Source organism: Bicyclus anynana, chromosome 16 (genome assembly GCF_947172395.1).
Source record: "Bicyclus anynana chromosome 16, ilBicAnyn1.1, whole genome shotgun sequence".
In the NCBI taxonomy this organism is placed as follows: Eukaryota; Metazoa; Arthropoda; class Insecta; order Lepidoptera; family Nymphalidae; genus Bicyclus; species Bicyclus anynana.
This window is the reverse complement of record NC_069098.1, coordinates 8143666-8165696: the sequence shown is the minus strand read 5'-3', so window position 1 is coordinate 8165696 and position 22031 is coordinate 8143666. Positions and strand designations below refer to the sequence as shown.

At 39.0% G+C, this 22031-nt stretch overlaps 1 protein-coding gene and 1 long non-coding RNA gene across 2 annotated transcripts in view; both read right to left on the bottom strand.

Annotated features, from left to right (window-relative positions):
* Nucleotides 1-4043: 4043 nt before the first annotated feature.
* LOC112051814 (protein TIS11) overlaps nt 4044-22031 on the bottom strand; it is a 60579-nt gene continuing 42591 nt past the window's right edge. Inside the window, exon 2 of the mRNA XM_024090610.2 lies at nt 4044-6843. Within this exon, the coding sequence (XP_023946378.1) occupies nt 6127-6843 (717 nt within the window). The 3' untranslated portion in view covers nt 4044-6126. The remainder of the gene's footprint in view (nt 6844-22031) is intronic.
* Nucleotides 14240-21664, bottom strand: LOC128198835 (uncharacterized). The gene is made up of 2 exons (XR_008251545.1): nt 20239-21664; nt 14240-20101 (listed from the first exon to the last, which is right to left on the bottom strand). It is a non-coding gene; the product is annotated as an uncharacterized LOC128198835 (long non-coding RNA).

Here is a 22031-nt window from a genome sequence, read left to right as displayed (position 1 = left end):
ACACTCCACTAGGGGTATATTGCAAAGGGCCGCTTGGATAATTTTATCCAGAATTTATTATCATAACTATTGCACCTTGATTCTATACATTCGGCTCTTTTATCGCAAACAATTATATGTAAACTTTGTTCGGATAACTTGTAAGACAAAGACGATTTACCATAAGTTTTAGTAAATTTATTAAAGAGGGTATCGATATTTAGGTAGGTTGGATTTATGTTAGCCCAACCGATGATTTCTTGTAAACCCGATTGCAATAGCTCTCTTTGATATAGCAGAGCATTAGTAGTGGTGTAGCTAACATATCTGTTAACGTTTTCGTTTATCCTATATGTTGCCATGTAGGTGAATAAAAATGTTGCAATTCGATTAAACGACGTAAGCGTTTTACCTGGCTGTAGAATATTTTTATCGTCCAGGTCAGTCTTACAAAAAACCTAAATATAAGGATTTTCATGCTGTCGACGGGTTTGTTAAGAAATCGTTATTGTTTTCATTTGGTTTTTCAACCAGTAGGTCTATCATTCTGATTCAAAGTCATATTAGACACACAGGAATGATTCATAATAAAATTAGTGAGCAAACTCACCTGTTCGCATAACGCGTCGATCCGAGGATCGACCGTTACCTGTGAGGTCAGTTTTCGTTTTTCCTGTTGAGGTTCCTCTCGTTCCTGCTCACTGTTAGAACCGCTGTTGAAACTCGAAGTATCCTCGTGTATGGAGTTCCTCTCAGGCGCCATTGAGTACGAACCAACAGAAGGATTGGCTTCCGTTGTCTCCATGCTCCGTGCGCCATTTTTCGTGCACGTGGTTTACATTAAGAGACTCAATTGATCGAACCACAATAATAAAATATGCACTATTACCGCTGTATTATTGTATTTGTAAATCGTATAAAATAATATTTTTTAGGAAAATAAGATATTATTTAAAATTTTTTTGTGTACGCGGTGACAGTACACAATGCTATGAGCTAAAATGTCAGTGCTTACACACTGGCTAGCACGATGAAACAACTACACCTCCTTTAGTAGATTGAAGGAACTAGGTATGTATCGATGTTCTGACCATAGAAAGGTAAGGTACACAAATGCGATCTTCAAGACAATGCTGTATGGTTTTCAATAGGCACATCAATAATAATTATATATTTGGGTAGGTAGGTAGGCACCTACTTCAAAAACAAAAATTGATACAATAATGTAAAAGTTAACTATAGCTTCAATGTAGGTCTGTCATTGTTTTTAATATTTAATTAAAACTGTTCATTAGTATGAGTCCCAGATTCGAGATTAAAACATCCGCTTTGTTTAGGGTTGTCATTGATCTACATTATATTATTATGGTTAATAATAATATAATGTAATAAATCTAACCTCATATTATAAAGAGGTAAACTTTGTGATATTGGAGGGGTTTCTCTAGATCTACTAAACCTATTTTAAATTATTTGAGCACTAGTAAAATACGTTATTTGTGAGTTTCATAGGCTATATTTTATCTCCGTATTCTCATGGGAACGAAAACTGCGCGGAGCAATTAAAGTGTATTTCAGATAGCATGAGTACGGTGACAGTCACCTGTATGGCGTTCATAATATGTACTATTATCGTGAATAGCGGCAAACTTTCAAGAGTGAAACGAACTGTCACCCGCACCATCCTACATGAAATGCATTTTAAGGAATTATCTATCACGTTTAAAACAAGAATATTGCGTATTTAATTTCTTACCCATTTTATGCTAATGCAGATGACAACCCTAGCATTGCAGTAAATTGCTCAGATATGGTTAAAAATTATAAAACTGGCAATTAAAACTTTATTTATAGAGCCATAAAGTTTATATTTGCGCATGAGTGTTTGCTGTAGGTTTCTTTTTAAATGTTTAGGTTCAGTCAAGGCCGCCTTATCACAGTGTCGGGTTACTAGAGTGACCGACTCAGCTCCAGGAATTGAAATTCGATGCCCAATAAAATGTATTAGTAAGTGGTTTGATACAAACAACGTTTGTACCGGGCTTGTGCAATATGATATGGATGTTTTTTTCAGTTTAGAAAGGTACCTATTATGTATTTGCCTTACATAGGCACCTTATGTAGGTACCGCGGTGACCTATATTCGTTACAAATAGCATTGCTACTGGACTAAGAACCAGCCATACACATCAACCCATATTCAGCTCACTGCTGAGCTCGAGTCTCCTCTCAGAATGAGAGAGGTTACGCTAATATTCCACCACGCTACCCAATGCTGATTGGCAGACTTTACACACGAAGAGAATTAAGAAAATTCTCTGGTATGCAAATTCTGGTATGATATTTTTCCTGCACTGTTTGAGAAACGTGACATTTAATTTCTTACAAAGCACACAACTGAAAATTTGGAGGTGCATGCCCCGTGCCGGATTCGAACCCACACCCATCGGAATCGGAGGCAGGTCATATCCACTGGGCTCCCAATACCCATAGCCTGATCTATCTAGCTCATTTTATAAAGGCTGAATGGCTGTCATGTTCTCCTACCATAATTACAGTACCTAGTCGGTTATGGAGTACTAGCCGACGCCCAGCGGTTTCGCTCGCATAGTTCCCGTTCCCGTGTGAATTCGGAGATAGAATAGCCCATGACACTCATAAATAACTTAGCTATTTTATGGTAAAATAATTTTTAAAATCGGTTCAGTAGATCCAGAGATTGCCCCCTACAATACCACAAACTTTTACCTTTTTACAATTATAGATGAGATGAACCGAAGTGGCTTTGAAAGAGTTAGTTTCCAAGCTAAAGTGTAAGCCAATTTTTTTTCCTCGGTATAATTCGATTAATCGTGTCTTTAATTGCCAGTCACTTACTCGTAGTTTAGCTTCGGTAGCCCTTCAAAACATATCTAAGATATCAAACTTTAAGTGTCTCTAGCGAAGGGTTGCCAAGAAGCAATGGGGATATTTTTTTGGTCTGATGTTTGGAGGCCGAGCCAACTTAAAAACTAGAGGGTAATTGCCTCTCTGGCTCAGTGGTAGGGTACAGCTCAAGATCATGGGGTCTTGTATTCGAGTCTTAAGTCGAGCTGACATATTGTTTCTCCATCACCACACTATCTTCAAACAGATAAGATGGTTTAACAACGTGCCTCGTTACACTATCATACTATGGTATTGAAGTTGTGGGTTTCAACTCCAAATCTCTCAGCATGGATTAAGATTTAGATATCAACTTCAAAATAAAGTGAACTTTAAAATATTAGAGTAACGGTTCACTTTACTTTTAAAAGAAATTAGTTTTGAATCTTAATCCAATTAAAAAGTAACTTCATACTTACTTATACCTACCTATGTTCCTAATGCGGAAGCCGAAGTCACCAATGTGCTGTTTTCTCGCCTTCCTTATAAACGACGACGTAGATTTAAACCTACTCGTACCTAGGTATCCTTTTGGCTAATGTGTGGATGCAATCACGCCTATAAATGCCTACCTATAGCCCAGTGTAATAGAAAATGCCTCCCATGGGGAGAAAACACATTGTAGGACTAGGATCTACGCAATATCATCATCATGTCAGCCGATGGACGTCCACTGCAGAACATAGGTCTTTTGTAGGGACTTCAAAACATCACGATACTGATCCGCCTGCATCCAGCGAATACTTGCGAATCGCTGGATGTCGTCACCCACCTGATGGGGGGTTGACCAACACTGCACTTTGTGGTCAATTGTATACGTCTCCACCAGCAATTTACTGTTAAGTAATAACAAACGATTATTGTACTTATATTCCATGAAGGCAAGTTATATTGAATCTCACTGAAAAACAGAGAAAAACAAAAAAAATCTCCATTATGTTATGAAGTATTTATGACGTCATGGCTTTTGCTTCATGACCAAAGATATCAGAAGGACTGGCAGAGTTATAATCTAATTCTAATTCAAGAACTTCGTCAAAAAATATTCTAAAGCAAATTAAAATAAAAAAAATTGAAGGATATGAGGAATTGAAGGAATGATGTGTGAACGGGTAGAAAAACAAAAATAAAAAGAAAAGTTTTAACATATTTTGGCTATAATTCAATAAAAATGCAGATGGAAATAAGGAAAACTTACAAGAAAATGTCATAAACAAGCCTTAATTTTTTGTCCGTATTGGAAAATAGTAAAGTCAATTTTTTGGAAGATTAACTTACAAATGGAATTAAATAAAAAAAAAACATTAAATACTTAATTACAAGTGACGTAGGTACTAGAGTAACTAAACTAATGCTTGTTATATTAAATGACTCATGATATATTACTAACATTAAGTTACAAGTAATCGTAGTACTTAAATGTTCGTTTTAAATACAAAAAAAAAAAAGAAATTAAATAAATCCGTTTTAATGGTTTATAATTCGTAATGAACTGATAATAAATAATATTCGCGAGATTTATGAAAAAAACGCTTAAAAACTAAATCTTAACATTAGGTACAAAATTATTATCATTCTGCGGTCACCATGCAAATCTTTGAGATGGAGAAAAACTGAAACTAAAATACAAAAATACTCCAAGAAAAACAAAATAATACCACCATCTTGGTTCTGTCTGCTTATAGTTATAAGATAACAAAGAAAAACCATTATGGTTTTAAATATGTTTTTATTAATCGTACAAAAAGTCTTAGATCTGGCGTATAAAAAATACTTCACTCTAGGCTACCAGGGGCAACCAGGGGCGACCAGGGGAGCTATTTCCCGGTAACTCAAAGCGTATCTGGCTGGTTCTATCAGAGTTTCTCCTAATCACTTAAATTGGTCCCTTAATTAAAACATTAAACTTTGTTATATAAATATTATAAAATATCACACTTTAAATTCAAAAAACTATTCTACGTCGAAACAAATCACTTAGCTCTGTCAAAGTACAAAAAAAAAGTAATAACTGCGCCGATTTGAATATTACATTCAAAAAGAAACAATAAATAAAAAAATCATTCTATCTCGATCAACTAAAAATTAAATATTATAATCGATTTATTTTGTTTGTTATACAGTAAAAGGCACTTGTGTGGGGGCGCGCGGGGGGTGGCGTGGAAGCGCGGGGGGAGGGCCGGCCCGCCGCGCGCCCGTCGCCATGCTTCACATAGGCTATATACTATTGTCGTCATATCTTTATACAGTACAGGCTACAGGTATATCGGTGTACGGAGTCTCGGGAGAGCGACGGGCTTATTCTCGGATACCTGTCATTTTTTGCGTGCGCCGCAGCATCTCGTCAACCGGAGCGAGAGCCGGCCGCGGTCGCGAGGACGAAAAAAACAATCACCAAAACTTTAGAACAGGTTTCAGGCTCGCCAGCCGCGGCGTTCGCTCGGCGCAAAAAGGAAAAATCCTCGCAGACGTGCCGCAGGACCTTTCCGATGTTGCCGAACGAGCTCCGCGTCCGACGACTGCCCATTGGTGCGGGTGGCAATGACGTCAGAGTTACAGTACAGAGGTGATCGATACAAGAAAATAATTCGATGATAACAGTCATAAGCCCGTCTCTCTCCGGAACCCATCGGCGTCGGTCAGCCGAGTTCGAGGTGTATGTAACGAGCCACGTCCCGTCGACGCGTGCCTCGTCCGTATGCGGTGTGGCATCGCAACTGCTAGCTACAAAATAATAATTAAAGTTAAAGAGACTCGAAATAAATAATAAATTATTATCTTATATCCTTAAAAATAGATCACGAGCGCCTTCTCGCGGTACGGTACCGAGCGCGGACAGGCAGTACGAAATAAATAAAATGTCACTATCAGCTAACTTTACAGAGACCACCGCTCGGCGGAGGATCGCATCGGGAAGACTTCCGCGAGCTACGCAATAAATATCTAATAATATAAGGTGCCATTTACAAGTGCGTGCCGATAACTAAAAAGATGTATATCTACTATAACAATCACACCGCAAACTTTCGAGACGCCAGTGTACACTTGTCTGGGCGTAGGAGGAGCGTCGGTAAACTGGAGATCATTCGTTGAGCGGGTGAGGGCGTGAGGCGCGTCCGCGGGACGTCGCTCGGGCGCAGTGGAAGACGTCGAGTAGGCACTACGGTGACGGACGATCCTTACACGCTACGCTCGGTCGTCGGCTCAGGACTAGGAGGCCGCTCAGGCGATCACGAGGTCGCCGAACGCGGACGAGAGGCGGTTGAACACGGGCAGCCGCTCCTCCTCCAGCTCGGGCGAGTGCGTGCCGCGGAACGCGAAGGAGTTGGTGTGCGCGGGCGGCGACATGGCCGGCGGGGAGTGCGGCGCCAGCGGCGACTGCGGCGTCAGCGGCGAGTGCGGCGAGCGCGGCGAGCGGGAGCCGTCGCTCATGTACGACGTGAGGGAGCCGCCCGACGAGAGCGACGCCAGCGACCCGCCGGGGGACGGCGGCTCGCGGCGTCTCGCCTCCTCGGCGTTGTGCACGAAGTGGCAGCGCGGCCCGTACGGGCAGAAGCCCACGGAGTGGAACGTGCGGCAGAGCTCCGTCTTGTACTTGGGGTGGCGCTGGAGGTTTCTGAGCTCGCGCACGCCGTGGGCGAACTGGCACTTGTCGCCGTATTTGCAGACGCCGGCTTCTTCGAAGGGTCGGCAGAGCTCGGTCTTGTAGCGGCTGGTGGCGGGCGGCGGCGGCGCGGGGTCGCTGGTGGTGCGCTCGAGGCGGCGGTGGCCGAGACTGGTGAGCAGGCCGGCGAGCGCGCGCTGCGCCGGCACGGAGGCGGCGCGCGCCAGCACCGGGTGCTGGTCCCAGCCGACGGCGGCCGACACGTTGGTCGCGCCGACGGGGCCGAGCGCGCTGCTCAGTGTGGCGTTCATCGTCTGCACTGGGCGAGTTTGGTTCTGAAATAGACAGAATATAACATTTAATTATGTGTTGTCGAAACAATAACTGCAAATTACACAAATTTTTAGCGACTGAATTACGATTATTTTTAATTACAATGTAAAATTTGTATAGGATTGTTTTATTAACCCTCATACGATTTTAAATTTTTTTAGATTGCTTTTCTACAAAACCCTACCCTTATAAGTTCTAATATGCACAGGACCATTTATTTTAGTTTATGATAGTACCCCATCTTGTAAAAAAAAAGCAAAACAATCTCTCTGGAACGGTCGGATACCTGCTATGGCAGCAAAAAAAAGGTCCTTCCACATTGATTCGGTTCTCTCGCCTACCTGCGGGCACTCGGGCACTCGGGCAGCCCTCGGTAATAATGGTTTCAACGTTAAATGTTTAATATTTCCAATTAACTGAACCTAAACTGGCACTGTTAGAGCCCCGGGGGTGGATCGAATCTGAATGTCTCTAACCAGATAGTGCGGCCGTCTCTCGTGAATTATTTATTTCTAGTCGGTGAGCGTAATAGGTTCCCAATTCTCGCCGCGTTTAAAAAATGCTAATACATCGGGGGATCTTTTGTTTGTAGAGGCGTCCGAGTGTAAGATATCACCATAACAATAGTGGTGTTCACGCAAGAGGTAGTTGACATGAGCGGTGCCGTACAGTGCACACGAGCCGCGATTGTGCACTATTGTTCACCGCAACGCAGCGCGCAATGAAGAATAATTGTCGCCGCCGAGCTCTGCGGCCGGGGGGCAACGGTCGACTTGTCGTCTTGAGTAACAGTACCGCAGTGATCGATTCATGATCTATTTCTTACCTGACGTCCCATTGTATGCGCCTAAATATACTGTTACACAAAGGCATATACACTATTTAAGATAAATAACGTAAAAGGCATTCTTTTAGAAAGAATCACTGCCAGTCTTGTTGGACACTAAAGATTTATAGTACACGTCTATGTAAGTTTTAGGATTGTTTTTAAATTGAGTTGAATGCCCAGACAGAGTCAAAGAAAAGCTAGAAATATCTCGAAAAATTTTAGTTAAATTACTTTAAAGTATTGGAAAATTGTAATCCATTGCTTTTTGGTGTTTTAAAGGCACCCAATCCTCCACATTATGAATGTAAGTCATGTAGGTCTAGCATGCACGCCACGACATATTATCTCGTAAAAAGAAAATGACATATTATCGACAAATAACGCCGAATCAGAAGTATAGCTCGCTCTTTCGTTGCTGCGGGGCGAAAGTGATGGGACTGGGACAACTCTACGGCTATTGGTCGACAGTCGTCTTTTTCTCTTCACGAGTTATTATGTCGTGACACGCATGCTAAGCCTACAGGACTTATTACATGTCATTCGAAACACTTTACATTCATAATGCGGTTTTTAGATGCGGGTTTCCAGGGTGCCTCTAAAACACCAAGAAGTAATGGATTATAATGCCAATAGAGCAATGTATCTATTCAACGCTCGGTAAATCTTACGAGATAATTCCAGAAATACATAGACGATGCAGGAGCACCCCCAGGGGACCATTCACCGGCTGAGTGTCGAATTCTCAAACACATAGAGTTTAATTTCGACATTCAGCACGTGAACAATGCCCTGGCATCCACAACGTCTATGACTTCCATAGTAAAAGATTAACTCGATCGACAGAGTCCAGTCTATCGTACGACGCAAAATATTTTCGCATCGCAACACGTAGGTATACAAGACGTTGACGAGTGCAGAGCAACCCGAAGGTCGGCTCGGAGCGACGCGGAACATGCCCCACTATACATAATGTATGATAGATCACATCTCGCATGCGGCGGCCTCAATCGATGTGAATGACATATCATTGTATATTCTATACGCCTATGCCTCGGCCGGGGATCGTAAACAAGTAACACTTGTGTTTCAGATTTTGAATACAACCGCCGATTACTATGCCACAATATTTGTTCAGGCCTATGCCTTTTGTTTATGTCACGGAGAATTGTAAGAATCGTAGTTTTTTTTAAATAAAGAATATTTGCCATATCTTTTAAATATAACCAATATTTCTGTTCCCCTCCAACTAGTCGGAAAACACTAAAGGTTAGGTTAGGAGTGACTATGATAATAAGACGCGCGGGTATCGAACCACCAACCCGTCGGTGATGAGTCCGACCCCGACGACGGAGCTATTGAGACTGTAAGTTTATCAACTTCTTAGCTATAAAATATACCTATCTATGCCTATTCCAAATTTTCTTAAAGTTATCAAATTATTTAGGTACCTAATACCCGTTTTACTTAGTTACGCCACTTTAGGTAACAGTTACTGATAATTTAGTTTTTAGCAATATTTAGAAAACACCCAACCGCAGTTTAGGAACAAGAATATACACACTAATTTATTTCTGTTTGTTACTGTAATTAGACAACTAATTCCGAATCTGGCTGGAAGATATTATAAGCTTTTATAAAAAACAAGGAGAGAAAAATAAGCTCTTTGACATCATCTCGACGAGGCTTACACCAGACATAAACTGTATCTACCAATCTACCACCCAGGTGTAAATCAAGTACACTGCACACTTTATCCTTTTGTTTATCATAAGTTTCCATACTATAAACATTTGCGAGAGTAAAGTTTTGCGGTTAGGAGCCAACGGTAGGCAAACAATTACGCGCAAATGCTTTTAGCCGAGTATAAATGGCTATTGTTCCGTTGGCGAGAAACGAGACTCTTTTGCTTTATGATTTTTTTATTATTTTCCAGCTTTGTGCAACATAAATAGTGCACTGAGATACTGTTGCATTTCGCAAATTGAATTTGGTAATTTTTTTAGAGCATTACTTAATTTGTATTACGAACAAAGATATGAGTCAACATGAGTATTTAAGTCTAATGCTTCATTAGACTTTGCCGGATGATGGTAAACATTTCCAGCCTACACAAAATACTGGGTGATTAGATTTATCCTGCATGAAAGGTATGATAAGAATAAAAGAAGCAAGAGAGATGCGGTCGTAGCAAGTGAAAGGATGTGATTCCATGTCTACCCCTACCTACGGGAATTAGGCGTGATATTATATAGATTTAACGTAATATGTGTGGCATACGCAATGTCCTGGCATTGAGAAAGCATGTCCAGATTTAACTTTACGTTACGGTATCACATTACTGATTCCAGTGATTGAAATTAAAGGCGAAAGTGTAGCAAAACGATGAGAGTTTAGCCAACCCGAGCGGTTTAGTCGCGGATGAGGTGGCGCAGTGAAAAGAGCAGGGGTTAAATCTGCGGTTGCCAAGCGACGATGGCAAATGGCTGCGTCGTAATTAGAGAGTTATCAGAGCGTAACATTGGTTAAGCGCTTTCCATCGGACATTGCGCCGCGAACCAACTCCAGGGAAATTTGTAATCACTGTCGATTTCGAGCGGCCGCGGTCGTTGCGTTCGAAACTAAGGGCAATCAGTTCGTAATTACGCTGCACTTTGTTATAATAACATGCACCCATTAACTGCAACGCACTGCAGTCTAGACCCCTGGCGAGCTGCACATGGAGGAGACATTCAACCAGTGAAGTGCACATCGTAAACGCTAAAGAGACAGACAGACATGCTGTCTTTAGGAAAGGATATTGTTTGTAACTTTTAAATTTGAATAAATTTATTTTCTTTCTTTCTTTATTTCAAAAACGCACTGCCTAACATTAACTATAAATTCATATTAAAGAATAAATTTTCCAGTGCGTATAATTTCTATTTTTAATGCCACCACTGCCAACCGTATAGTCCTAACCTATTCCTCTGCAGCAAGCTAAAATTAACAGCTTAAAAAAAAACATTTTTTTTATACTAAGTAAGGTAGGTATTAGAACCGCTTCTAAAGTATTTCTACCCTTCTACCTCCAACCCAATTATGTAAAAAGTATGTAAGTAAATGGTAGCAAGTTAGCCGGGTCATTTATATGTATATGGTGATATTGGTATATTTCAAATAGATGCAAATAAGCAAGAATCGTCAATGAGTCACGTTTTGGACCCAGTAGGGCCTAGCAACATGCACGTTAAGGTAAACATTTCGACAGCATCTATTGCACACTCCGTATGGTAATTCCTATGAACCGTCGAACGGACTAACTATTCAGAGAGCTGGTGAACATTTTTGGGTAAGTATTTGAGGCGAACTACAAACTTGTCCTATACCTGCCCTGTATCTTTCCTATACTACCCTATCACACAACTGGAGACCTGACTGAGGAGCAGTGAGGATTTCTTTTTGCAAAACACAGCCTTCAGTAAATTTGTAACACTGCCTCCTTATTTGTAAGGAAATAAGACTTTAGGGTTTATTTGCAAAATAGTTTTTCAAGCGTCTGCCAAAGTCAAAGACCCCGATTAGTTTACAGCTTGCCTCAAATAATCATCATTCTCAGTCGATGTACGCCCACTGCTGGACTAGGCCTTTTATATGGGCTTCTTATCAACCAAGGCCTCGAGCATCCAGCGGATTCTCGTTGATATCGGAAGTCGTCGGTCCATCTAGCGGGAAATAGACAAACACTGCGCTTTGCGACGCGTGGTCGTCATTCCAGCACTATGGCCTATGGGACCTCAACGTCCATCGGCTTTTCTAAAGTTCTCTATCCTTAAGTAGGTACCCAAAATGGTCGACTAGCTCTTGGTCTATACGGACTACGGATCGAGTCGGTCAGTGAGCGACTGTGTGCGCGGTATATTAGCGCGCGATTGTGTCAACGCGCCGAGCACGCACCGGCCCGACCGACGTGTTTGTTCACTTCGTTAAGGCTGCATTCACATTGACGCAGAAACGAAGCGTAGCGAAGCCATTTTTTTTCACTAGCATGATTATTAGCTTATTTTAAGGATGAGGCCTAACCTTATAGGAGAGGGGATTTGGAGCATCTATGCTGTAGTAGATACGCTATAAAGCTATCGGGTTGGCGCAGCCTCAAGGTGATAATGTTCGACTCTGTAACGATCACTATCAGATGTTAAAAATGCATACAGTACTTTTTGAAGCATAGCGTATATGATACCATACAACTTTACAACTCCGGGCTGTTATTAAACTTCCTACTTAATATTATAAACGCGAGAGTTTGTATTGTAGGCCAATTTTCATGCCGGAAACTGAATTCCACGCGGACGAAGTCGTGGGCGTCCGCTAGTTCAGAATATTTCAAAAGTTACTCAATATTTCGAAGCCCAACCCAGGACTTGAACCCAGCCGATAGCCGATAGATATGATCCGAAGCCGCATAAGCGAACCATAGACCAACGAGGCAGTTACACGACACTACTTGCATCAATGTGAATGGAGCCTTAGTTTCAACGAAAGGTTGCAACAAAGTCCGAATGCCAAGTTTTCATCATGCGTTGCATGATTTTTACACCAAATTGCAACTGTCCGGTTTTATTTTCTTTTGGAAAATTTTAACACAACTTCGTCAAAAATTATCGTTTAAATATTTCATTTAAACGATTAAAAATTACATATTAGTATTATGTTTTAATAAAAATAAGCATTATTAATATGAGATAAAGTTTTTTACATTTTTCTGTTGCATGGCTTTTATTATCTACACCAGCATTAAATACTTCCTTAGTACATTAAGGTCTGTATAACCTTTAAGAGAAAAACCTACAACTTGCGTAATTATCTAGGAAAATACTACAGGTTACATATCTAGGTATCTAAACATTCACTTCCTACATATAATGTATTATGGACATAATATTTAAAAGGCTCATTGGGAGATTTGTAAAGAGCCGAGCCACTGAGGCCAACGACTCAAGCCGCGGCCGGATATTTACTGAGAGCTGGTTTTCGTTACAGGTTTTAAAGTATTCTTTTTTAGCGCCAAAATTATGTAAGCTTTTGTACTGGAGCGAAGATTAGATCACAGTGGTGCAACCGCTCGCCGGTCGGTGCAATCTTGCATAAAGATACTTTACATTGTTAATATGCGTCAGACGAGAGGCTGAAGCACGACGTAATCCCTCATGCAAACTTACTTGGTTCTTGCGTTGTTTACAATGTTTAATGCGTAAGGTATACTGTAAAAAAAAAAAATCTCAATATATTGTGATATATTGAGTGTGAGAGACCTCTGCCTTCGATTTGGAGGGCGTAGGTTTTCCACCAACATTTTAGCTAGGTGTGTCTCAAACAGTGGCAGAAAAACATCGTGAGGAAACCTGCATACTCAAGAATATTCTTAATTCTCTACGTGTGTGAAGTCTGCCAATCCGCATTTGGCTAGCGTGATGGACTATGGCCTAACCCCTCTCATCCCGGGAGAAGACTCGTGTTTAACAGCGAGCCAAATATGGGTTTTTAATGATGATGATGAATATATTGTGATGGATTAATAGCCGGCAATAGCCAGAAATACCTCATTGTATGTAGGAAGGTGGTAATGCTGGTAATACTTCCCTAGTCGAGTTGTCACAAAAAGCTTTTATAACTGAAAAACTCGTATTACCAAAAAATATGGGCGGCATTGGCACTTGTTTACACAGTTAATTTGCGTCTATGAAGTTGTTATTGTTTCCAAGGTTACCAAAATCAAAGACTATTTTCGACAGGCCATCGAACTCTGAAAACACTCCCATGCCAGCGAGTGTATTTACGCTCGCAATCACTAAAATTTACACCTCCGCGATGTTGTCAGATGGAATACGCACGAGGTGTCTGCTAAATATATTTCCTTCAGATAACCCGCGGGGGCAACGCCTCACCGCCTCAACAAAGAATGCGAAATGAGGTTTCTGGTTTTCAGTTTACGAACGGTAAAGATCGTTTTTAACAATTCAAATAAGGAAGCCTAAACAAATAGTCACCTCCGGATGCAAATGACTTAACCTCGATTTGTTAAATATTTCAATAATACAATCAGTTGTTCATACCAACATTGATACATAACATGGAATTCTCAATAACGAGGCTATAGAAATGCTCTGTACACTTGAACATATTGCCCCAGAGATGACGTCATTAATTATTATCATATCAGCCCATTTTAAGCAGCTCACTACAGGTCAGGTTCCCCTGTCTAGAATATATAGGGGATATGAAGCCTAAAACCACCATGCTGTTCCAATTGGTGTTGCCGGGCTTAGGGTGACAATGTTAAAGTTTTTAACGACCACTATCTAGGGAACGACGTCTTAACGTGCTCTCCGAGGCACGGGAGTTTATCACCAATTTCCCAACTTAAATGAGAATTTTTACTGAAAATTTCTTCGAAGAAAAGCTCAGTATTTCATCAGTAGACTATTTCTTTTGCCCTGTTAGAAACTTCCATAATACATAATATATTAGCAGATACCACGTGGTTTCACCCGCATAGTTTATTTTCCCGTAGTATAATATCAGTATAGACAAAGAGTAGGTACGTAAAGCTTCGCAGGGAAATTTCTTCCAAGTCGAGCTTAATGTGTTTTATTACGTCCAACGTCTTTTATTCATTATTTCCTGTAACACAATACGGGGAGCGCGCTCCGGGGCCATTACGAAGACTCTCGCGACAATTGATCCAACGACAGAGTCAAACAAGAGAGTCGTAGCTTAATTGAACGTTAATTGGCTCTAATCAAATGCGTTCTATATTTAAATGAACTTTTAACGACTTTAAACACTTGGTCTTCGTCGCGGTATCGAATGGATATATTTTCATTAAGATACACAAGATAATATTTAGATTAACGGTCAAATGTGATTTGTGGTCTGACGATTACAAGCAAGATATACCTAACTGCCTACATATCTTTTGGATTCGATGATGTAATTTATCTAAAATACTTAATTAAAACTAGTTACTTGATGGCGCTTAAATGACACCGGTATCATAGTAAAGAATAAAGGTAAATATTTTCAATAACAGCCTACTACACATCTAGGCCTTTCTTCTTATAGGAGGGGATATGGAGCTTTGACTCACGCCGCTGCTCCAATTCGAATTGGCGGGCATTTAATTGTCTTTGTATATAGGACAGGTCCACGAATCTGGTAGTCAGCGATGGGTTTCAAAATTGGTTCATTTCTCTAAAGACCGAAGGAGAGGGTCTTGTCGATTGCTTCCATCACGTTTATTGGATGATTGCACGAATATAACAGAGATGCAGCGGTCCCCTCGCGACGTCTTATCTGACCCACCAATAAATAAATAGTCAAGGAGTCGGTGATTAAAATTGCTGATTGATTTAAGTTTACAAAAATAAATATATTATATTATTTATACATGCGAAAGCTAAAGAGCTGAAATAATATAGATGTATTTGGTATAATGATAAATGAGACTTTGCTTTAATTGCTATTTTTGTAAATTGTACGAGAAAAAGTGCTAAACATTAAATATTAAAGTAGACTGTAACTGATTAGTTTCATTAAAGCTGACTGAAAAGTATGTGTTACAACTTACAATGTTAATCTAACATGTTTTTGTAAAATTTCTACGATCTCATCACTAAGACTTAAATTGTCTATCGTTAAATTAAATTACATTAAAAATATACTAATACAAATTCCATGTTGCGATTTAAATATCAGTGTGCCTAGTGCGAGTTTTCAGTATTTTCATACTGTTTCTATCACGTTGACGTAAACGCAAATTTATATGGAATTGAAACATTTGTGCAGTAGTGCCACTAGATGGCGCTGTTTCAATTCCTTAGAAATTCGCGTTTACGTTACGTGGCAGTAACAGTATCAAACTGCCACTAGGCCCTCTGCTTCACAAATCGTTGACGTCAAAAAGGGACGTGACAAGATTGGAAAATTAAATGCAACAGATAATGACGAGTCGGCTCGCAGCCTATAATGGCAATATCATCATTAACCTTTCAAACTGTCGCCCCTTTGTCTCAGACAATGTTTATTTTGATTTGCATAAAAGGGAGGTTGTCGCGCACTGCGGCTGACGCGGCTAACTCATGCGCATTGTTTTCCTATTCAAGCCGATGGCTACGACGCTATTTAAGTACACTACAACTACGTACAGGTACGTATATCTATACTAATATTATAATGAGGAAAGATTTAATTATCTGTTTGTTTACATTTAATAAACTGCGAAACTACTAAACCGATTGGAACAATTATTTCACTGTTTGGAAGCTACACTATCTCCGAGTGCGATAGGTTATATTGTATCTCCTTATTCCTACGAGAACGTAAATTACGCGGGCGAAACCGCGAGGTTCATTATTGTTTATTGAATACAGAATCTTCAAGTTGTAAACAAATTTAAAAATTACTGACTCAATTTATACATATATTTATTCACGATCAAAAATTTAAACCCAAAGAAGACGGATCGTCTTCTATCTTGTTGTATTTGAATATTTACTAGTAGGTATAGAAAAAGTGTGGCAGATACTAAACTTATTCAGTTCGAATAGTTAGAACTATATTTCTAAATCGTAAAAAAGAAAAAAAAACCCACTAAACTAAACCCGGACTAGTAAGTAAAAGTTAGGCAAAAGTCATTTCCAAACCAGTTCAACTTCATTATTTTAGCAAGAAACACTCGTATTATATGTCCATATCTACAATCGTTACCAATTATTTTGATATCCCTCAATAGAGTCGATAAAAACAACCAACAACAAAAATATCTCGCTCTATTTTTTCATACCTATTCTAGAACATTAATAACAGCGAGAGTCTTATCATTACAACATCCGACGACTGTTTTTGTTATTCATGTACAAATACGAGAATTGCGATTCATTTTATAATGGGATTTTGCGCGTAAAAAGTCGATGGATAGACGAGTTTTATTAGCTCTATCTTAGACTACAAAATCATTACTTTCTTTCAGATTGTAATAATTATAATAGAAATTCAAAAAAAGAATGGAACGTACAAATGACCTAGTAAACGTGTGTTATTATAGCACGGAAAACGTTGTTTATTTACAGTATTAAACAGAAATAAGGATTACTGACTCATGCGATGCATAATAATATTACATTGTTAGATACTGTGACATAAATAAATAAATATTAATTATTATTAGCCTTAAGTTAGCATAGGAAAAAACGTAAATAAACTGAACTGAAGACTATTCGCAAAACAGTGAAGACAATGGTTACATTTATTATAAAAAAAAATAACAAGTAAACAGCATTAATATGAATAATAATAGATTTGATATAGAGAAAATCAATCGTCTCAATACGATTGAACTACTTAAGGCTATCCTAATACATATTGGTCCAGTTCTGGTTGGTGGGAGGCTTCGACCGTGGCTAGTTAACACTACCAGCAAAAACGTAACCGCCAAGCGACTTAGCATTTCGGTACGGTGTCGTATAGAAACCGAAAGGGGTGTAGATTTTAGTCTTTCTGCTAACTAATTAGACAGTTTCCATCTTAGATTGCATCATCAGTGATATTGTAAGCAAGGGCTAACATATAAAGAATATAAAAGAGTTGGGACCACGTCCTTCTACTTGTTACGATCCTAGCTCATCTCCCTTGTTTCTTTAATTCATCAAACCTTTCATAAAAGTTCGTCGGTAAAGGGTACTATTTGACCTGGCATTTGTTGAGAATGTCCTGGATATGATACAGGACATTGGCCTTGGTCTTCTTCTTCCAACATTTCACCTTATAAATCCCCTTTGTTAGCTTTCTTTCTTTCATCCTACTAACTAAGCATACCTTTCTCAAGTTTAACACTTACAATTTGTTCGAAATGTACGAATCGCATAAAAAGTACGTTCGTAAATACAAATAGCGGTCCGCCGGCGTCTGCTAACGATGAGTAATTGGTGTACATGACAACCGTACAATTGTACGGAACATTACTCCCGCAGAGACTAGAAATCCGATAGACGCATAATTGGAACGAACATTTGTTAATTGCTCGGCCCGGGTACTGGGAGTCTTCAAAATTAGATTGAACCGTTAATGTGACCGAAAGTGGAACGAATGATTCTGTCCATACTAGGAGAGAAATAGGAAACATAGCGTCATTTCTGCAAAGTGATTGTGAGCGAGTATAAAGTATTAAAGATTGGCGTCCACATATTCGCATCCTAATCGTATCGCACTAAACAGTACGACGCGTCCGATACTTACGATGCGTACCATCAAACGCCTAGGCCACGATTCGAGTCACAAATGATATTTCGAAAGCTATAATCGGATCGGATCTACTAGTAGCTGTTTTTATTAATAACATTGAGATTTAATTACGCCGAAAATAAATTTACAGCACCTTGTGCTACGCCATGATGAAAAGCACTTGAATGGACGGACTGTTTCAAAATGACAAATTGTAATTTATTGATTTAATGTGTAAATATGCAATGTAAATATCATATAAATAAATCCATATCGAATAAATGTATGATGTGTGTAATTAAATAAGTGTGATATAAAATTAGGATTAACCAGCCACCATTGATAAAACTTAACGCGTAAGTCAATCTATTGATATGCGTTACTTTAAATTTGATATAAAGAGAACATTCGACTACGATTACTTGCTTATTTTGGAAATTCAAACTGCACCAAACACGAAATACAAAGATATTTACTCAAGCATACGTCAATTTCAATAAAAATAAAGCCATGACTAAAGCATGAAGTCTGTTTGAATGGAATAAATTAATGAAATTCGTCGCTGTGTAGCGATAAGAAATTCTCTAGTTGTTGTTTACCTTTTCTGAGAGCTCTTATATGTGTTATAGTAACAATATTTCAGAGGCAAAACTAACCATGACCTATTCGCCTTCGTTCCTCTTTCTTCATTTTACCATTGCAAGTCAGACATCCGATAGATGTTATATTTTCACCATCTCATGTCGTTAATGTCCCTAAGACTAACAAAGTATTTTGCGATATCTTTTTTATTTTTATTAACATACCTCAACATCTTTAAAACAAGAGTGACTAGGAGTTTTAACCAAGCGCCGTCCGGTTCCTTCGGGGTAGATCGTAGTGAAACGCGAAATGATTTCATATGAAAAAACTAAAGTTACGAGGGTAGACTTTCGAAAGGCTGGGAATAACATCAAGAACGCAGGCGCAAAGGCCTCGTTCGCCTCGCGTCTGTCAGATGAGTAAGACCGGACGCGCGACAAGCCCGGCGCATGCAGATGGGCTCGGGCCACGATTGCCATGCGAGACCCACCGCCTATGGTAAAAATTCCATCGCTCGCTCACCTCTATTTGAATATCTATCAGCCGATTGTTTCTCGTTATTATACGAAACAATGGAAACATATTGTATTTAAGAGTCCCAGGCAAAACGCTGAGTATACAGGAAATCACGTAGAACGATGTTTCGAGAATTGTTAAATGGTAGTCATTTAACGACTTCATGTATTATTGCATTAATGACCGCCCCCGCCTAATGCACATATTAGGTTCGTTGACATTTATGACAATGGTAGCTGTAGGCATGCTTTATGGTTATTGCTACAACAGCCTCCAGTCCTCAAACACAATCGAGTTTTGTGCTTCTTCATCTATGAGTATGTGTAAACACCGTATGAGTAATGGTACTACACCAACTAGTAAAGTATACGTATTATTTATTTGAGAGCTTGCGAAGACAGAAAGAGATCAGCCATTGCGTTCTTTGTAACGTTTGTAACAGCTGCCGCAGCCTTGTATCTATGCAATAGAGGTATAGTAAGCGGTAAGTAAGTTGAATTATACATGCAGTAATAAATTTTTGGGTGTTTACGATTTAGAGATAACCATAGCAACACGTAGACGCCTTGCAAATGCGTACTAAATTTTCAATTATTTTACATCTCTATTGTATCTGGCAACCACTGATTACGCGTCTAACACTTTGGTATACTGTTTATGCGCAGACTACTATCATTTTGATTCAACTTATTTGCCGGGCTCTATATTGTCATGATCATGATCATATCACAACACAACTGCGCACGGTCGCAGACGCAGCGGCAGGCGTCAGTTTATTGCGCATGCCATAAAGGCCGCGACGAGGTAGAGCCGTAAACCGAGTGTCAACAAAGGGCCACGTCCAAGTCGAGCGTGTTTACCCCTCGGCCGCTCAAAGCGGAGGAAGCACGTCCCCCGGCCGGGCCGCTTTTAGCACCTCCTTATTTATAGATGCAACAACACCACGCCGTCCGATGTTGATTTGCAGAACCAAACAAGTAAACAGTGTTACTCACGATCTGTGTAACGGTCGGCAGACATAAGTAAGCAAGATATTCTGACACTGAATGTAACTGAATTTACTAATGTGGTTTTACCTGGAGATAATCCAATCCAACCACCAATCCAAGTTTAACAATCAAGATTCTAGATTATCAACCAACATTAATATTAACTTGTGTTAATACAGAAGGTTCTGATAATATAGTAACTGAATTTACTAATGTGGCTTTACCTGAAGATAATCATTAGACTAATCCAAATTTATCAAACTTGTTCTAGATTCTCAAGTAACATTCATTTACTTAATCTAAGTGTTAATGCAGAAGGAAACTGTCGGCAGGTATAAGTAAGCAAAAGGTTCGGACAATAATGCAGGTAACTGAATTTATTAATGTGGTTTTACCTCAGGATAATCAGTAGAACAACCCAAGTTGATCCATTTAGATTCTAGATTGTTAATTTGATATTAATTTTAACCCATAATTTAGGTTAATGAAGAAGGAATAAGAACGGTAGAGGTTAGGCCTTTTTCTAAAAACATTGTAGCAATAATCTACTTCCCTAAGAATTAGATAACAAGAAATCTGTTATTAATGTCCCTTAAGCCGCAAGTTCTTTACTTATGATTGTTCGTCATTACAAGCGCTCGTTAGTGACCTAAACGAGAACCTCGCGTCACTCATGTATCTGGTTGCAGCAATTCCTTTGTCCATACAATTTTTATTGTTGCGTCACAACTGGGCTACACTTTCCCCGCAAATTGTACGATGTGACTCACACAGAGATAATATACAAAGAAAACCGAGTCTATGACTAATACTAATTTAACTTTATTGTTTTCTCGGTCAGTTAGTGTGATATCGTTATCGACCTTTCAAAAAGAGTAAATAACTGCCTTTAAATTATTACCTATTTCAAACTCATTGTGTTTCAATATGTAACCTTTACCTATTTCAAAGTTAGTACGTGCATAACACTTAGTATGTTATGTTTTGTAGGGTAGGAATTTAAATCATATCAGATGTTTTTTTTAAACGAAAGGGTTTTTGAAGAATTTGTTATATTTGTTTTAAAGTCAAATAAATGTCAGACAGAATGTATTTGGGTTTTACAGACGATTTACATCTACTTACTTCGTAAGTAGCAAAAATCCAATAATATTTGAATAAGTGGAATGAAAAATTTATCTGTAACCTTGATTAAATAATTTGCACCTGTTGATATTATTGCCTTCTGCAGAGTCATATAAATTCTCTTCATCGTACTATTCATTCTTATTAGTCTATAATGAATGTGTTTATTGTTGTAATGGTTTTTTTACAAGACTTAGATAGTGTCAATTCAACAAATGTAATTAAACTGTTTACGACATTTTCTTTGTTTTGTGCTTGTGTGAACAACTTTTTTGCTTGGATATATCATTTTGATTTTTTTAACCACAATTAGCTTTGCTATCACTAATAAAAATAATGATATAAATTACAATTTAGTTAGATTATTAAAGACACGTCATAGTTACAATCAACCGACAACCTACTTATAGCAAAATAAGACTTTCATGCCCACACTGTTTTGGTTTCTTTTTGGTACTTTGGAAACTGTATTTTTCATACTGTAAAATTACTATGTTGTTATTGTTGTGTAACCGGATTCGGAGCTTACCTGTAACAAAGAAAAAAGAAATCATAAGTTTATTAAAAACAACAAACGTATCTTAAAATAAATTTGGTAAAATCTATTTCCATTGTCCCACATGTTCTGTGGGAATATCGGAATAAAAAGTAGCGCCTTTGCTATAACCAGATTATAATTTAACGCAAACGTAACAATTTGTTCCCAACTGCCTCAAAAAACCTATTCGTAAACGCTTTATTAGGAGAGGGATCGAATCTAAGACGTCTCGGGTTTAAGTCACCATAAAGTTATTGAAGCTCTATATACAAAACATAATCGAGACTCAAAGAACCTTTCCCTGTTCAACAAGCGAACAATCCGATGCTCTTAAGAGATAAACTTAGCTGCCTC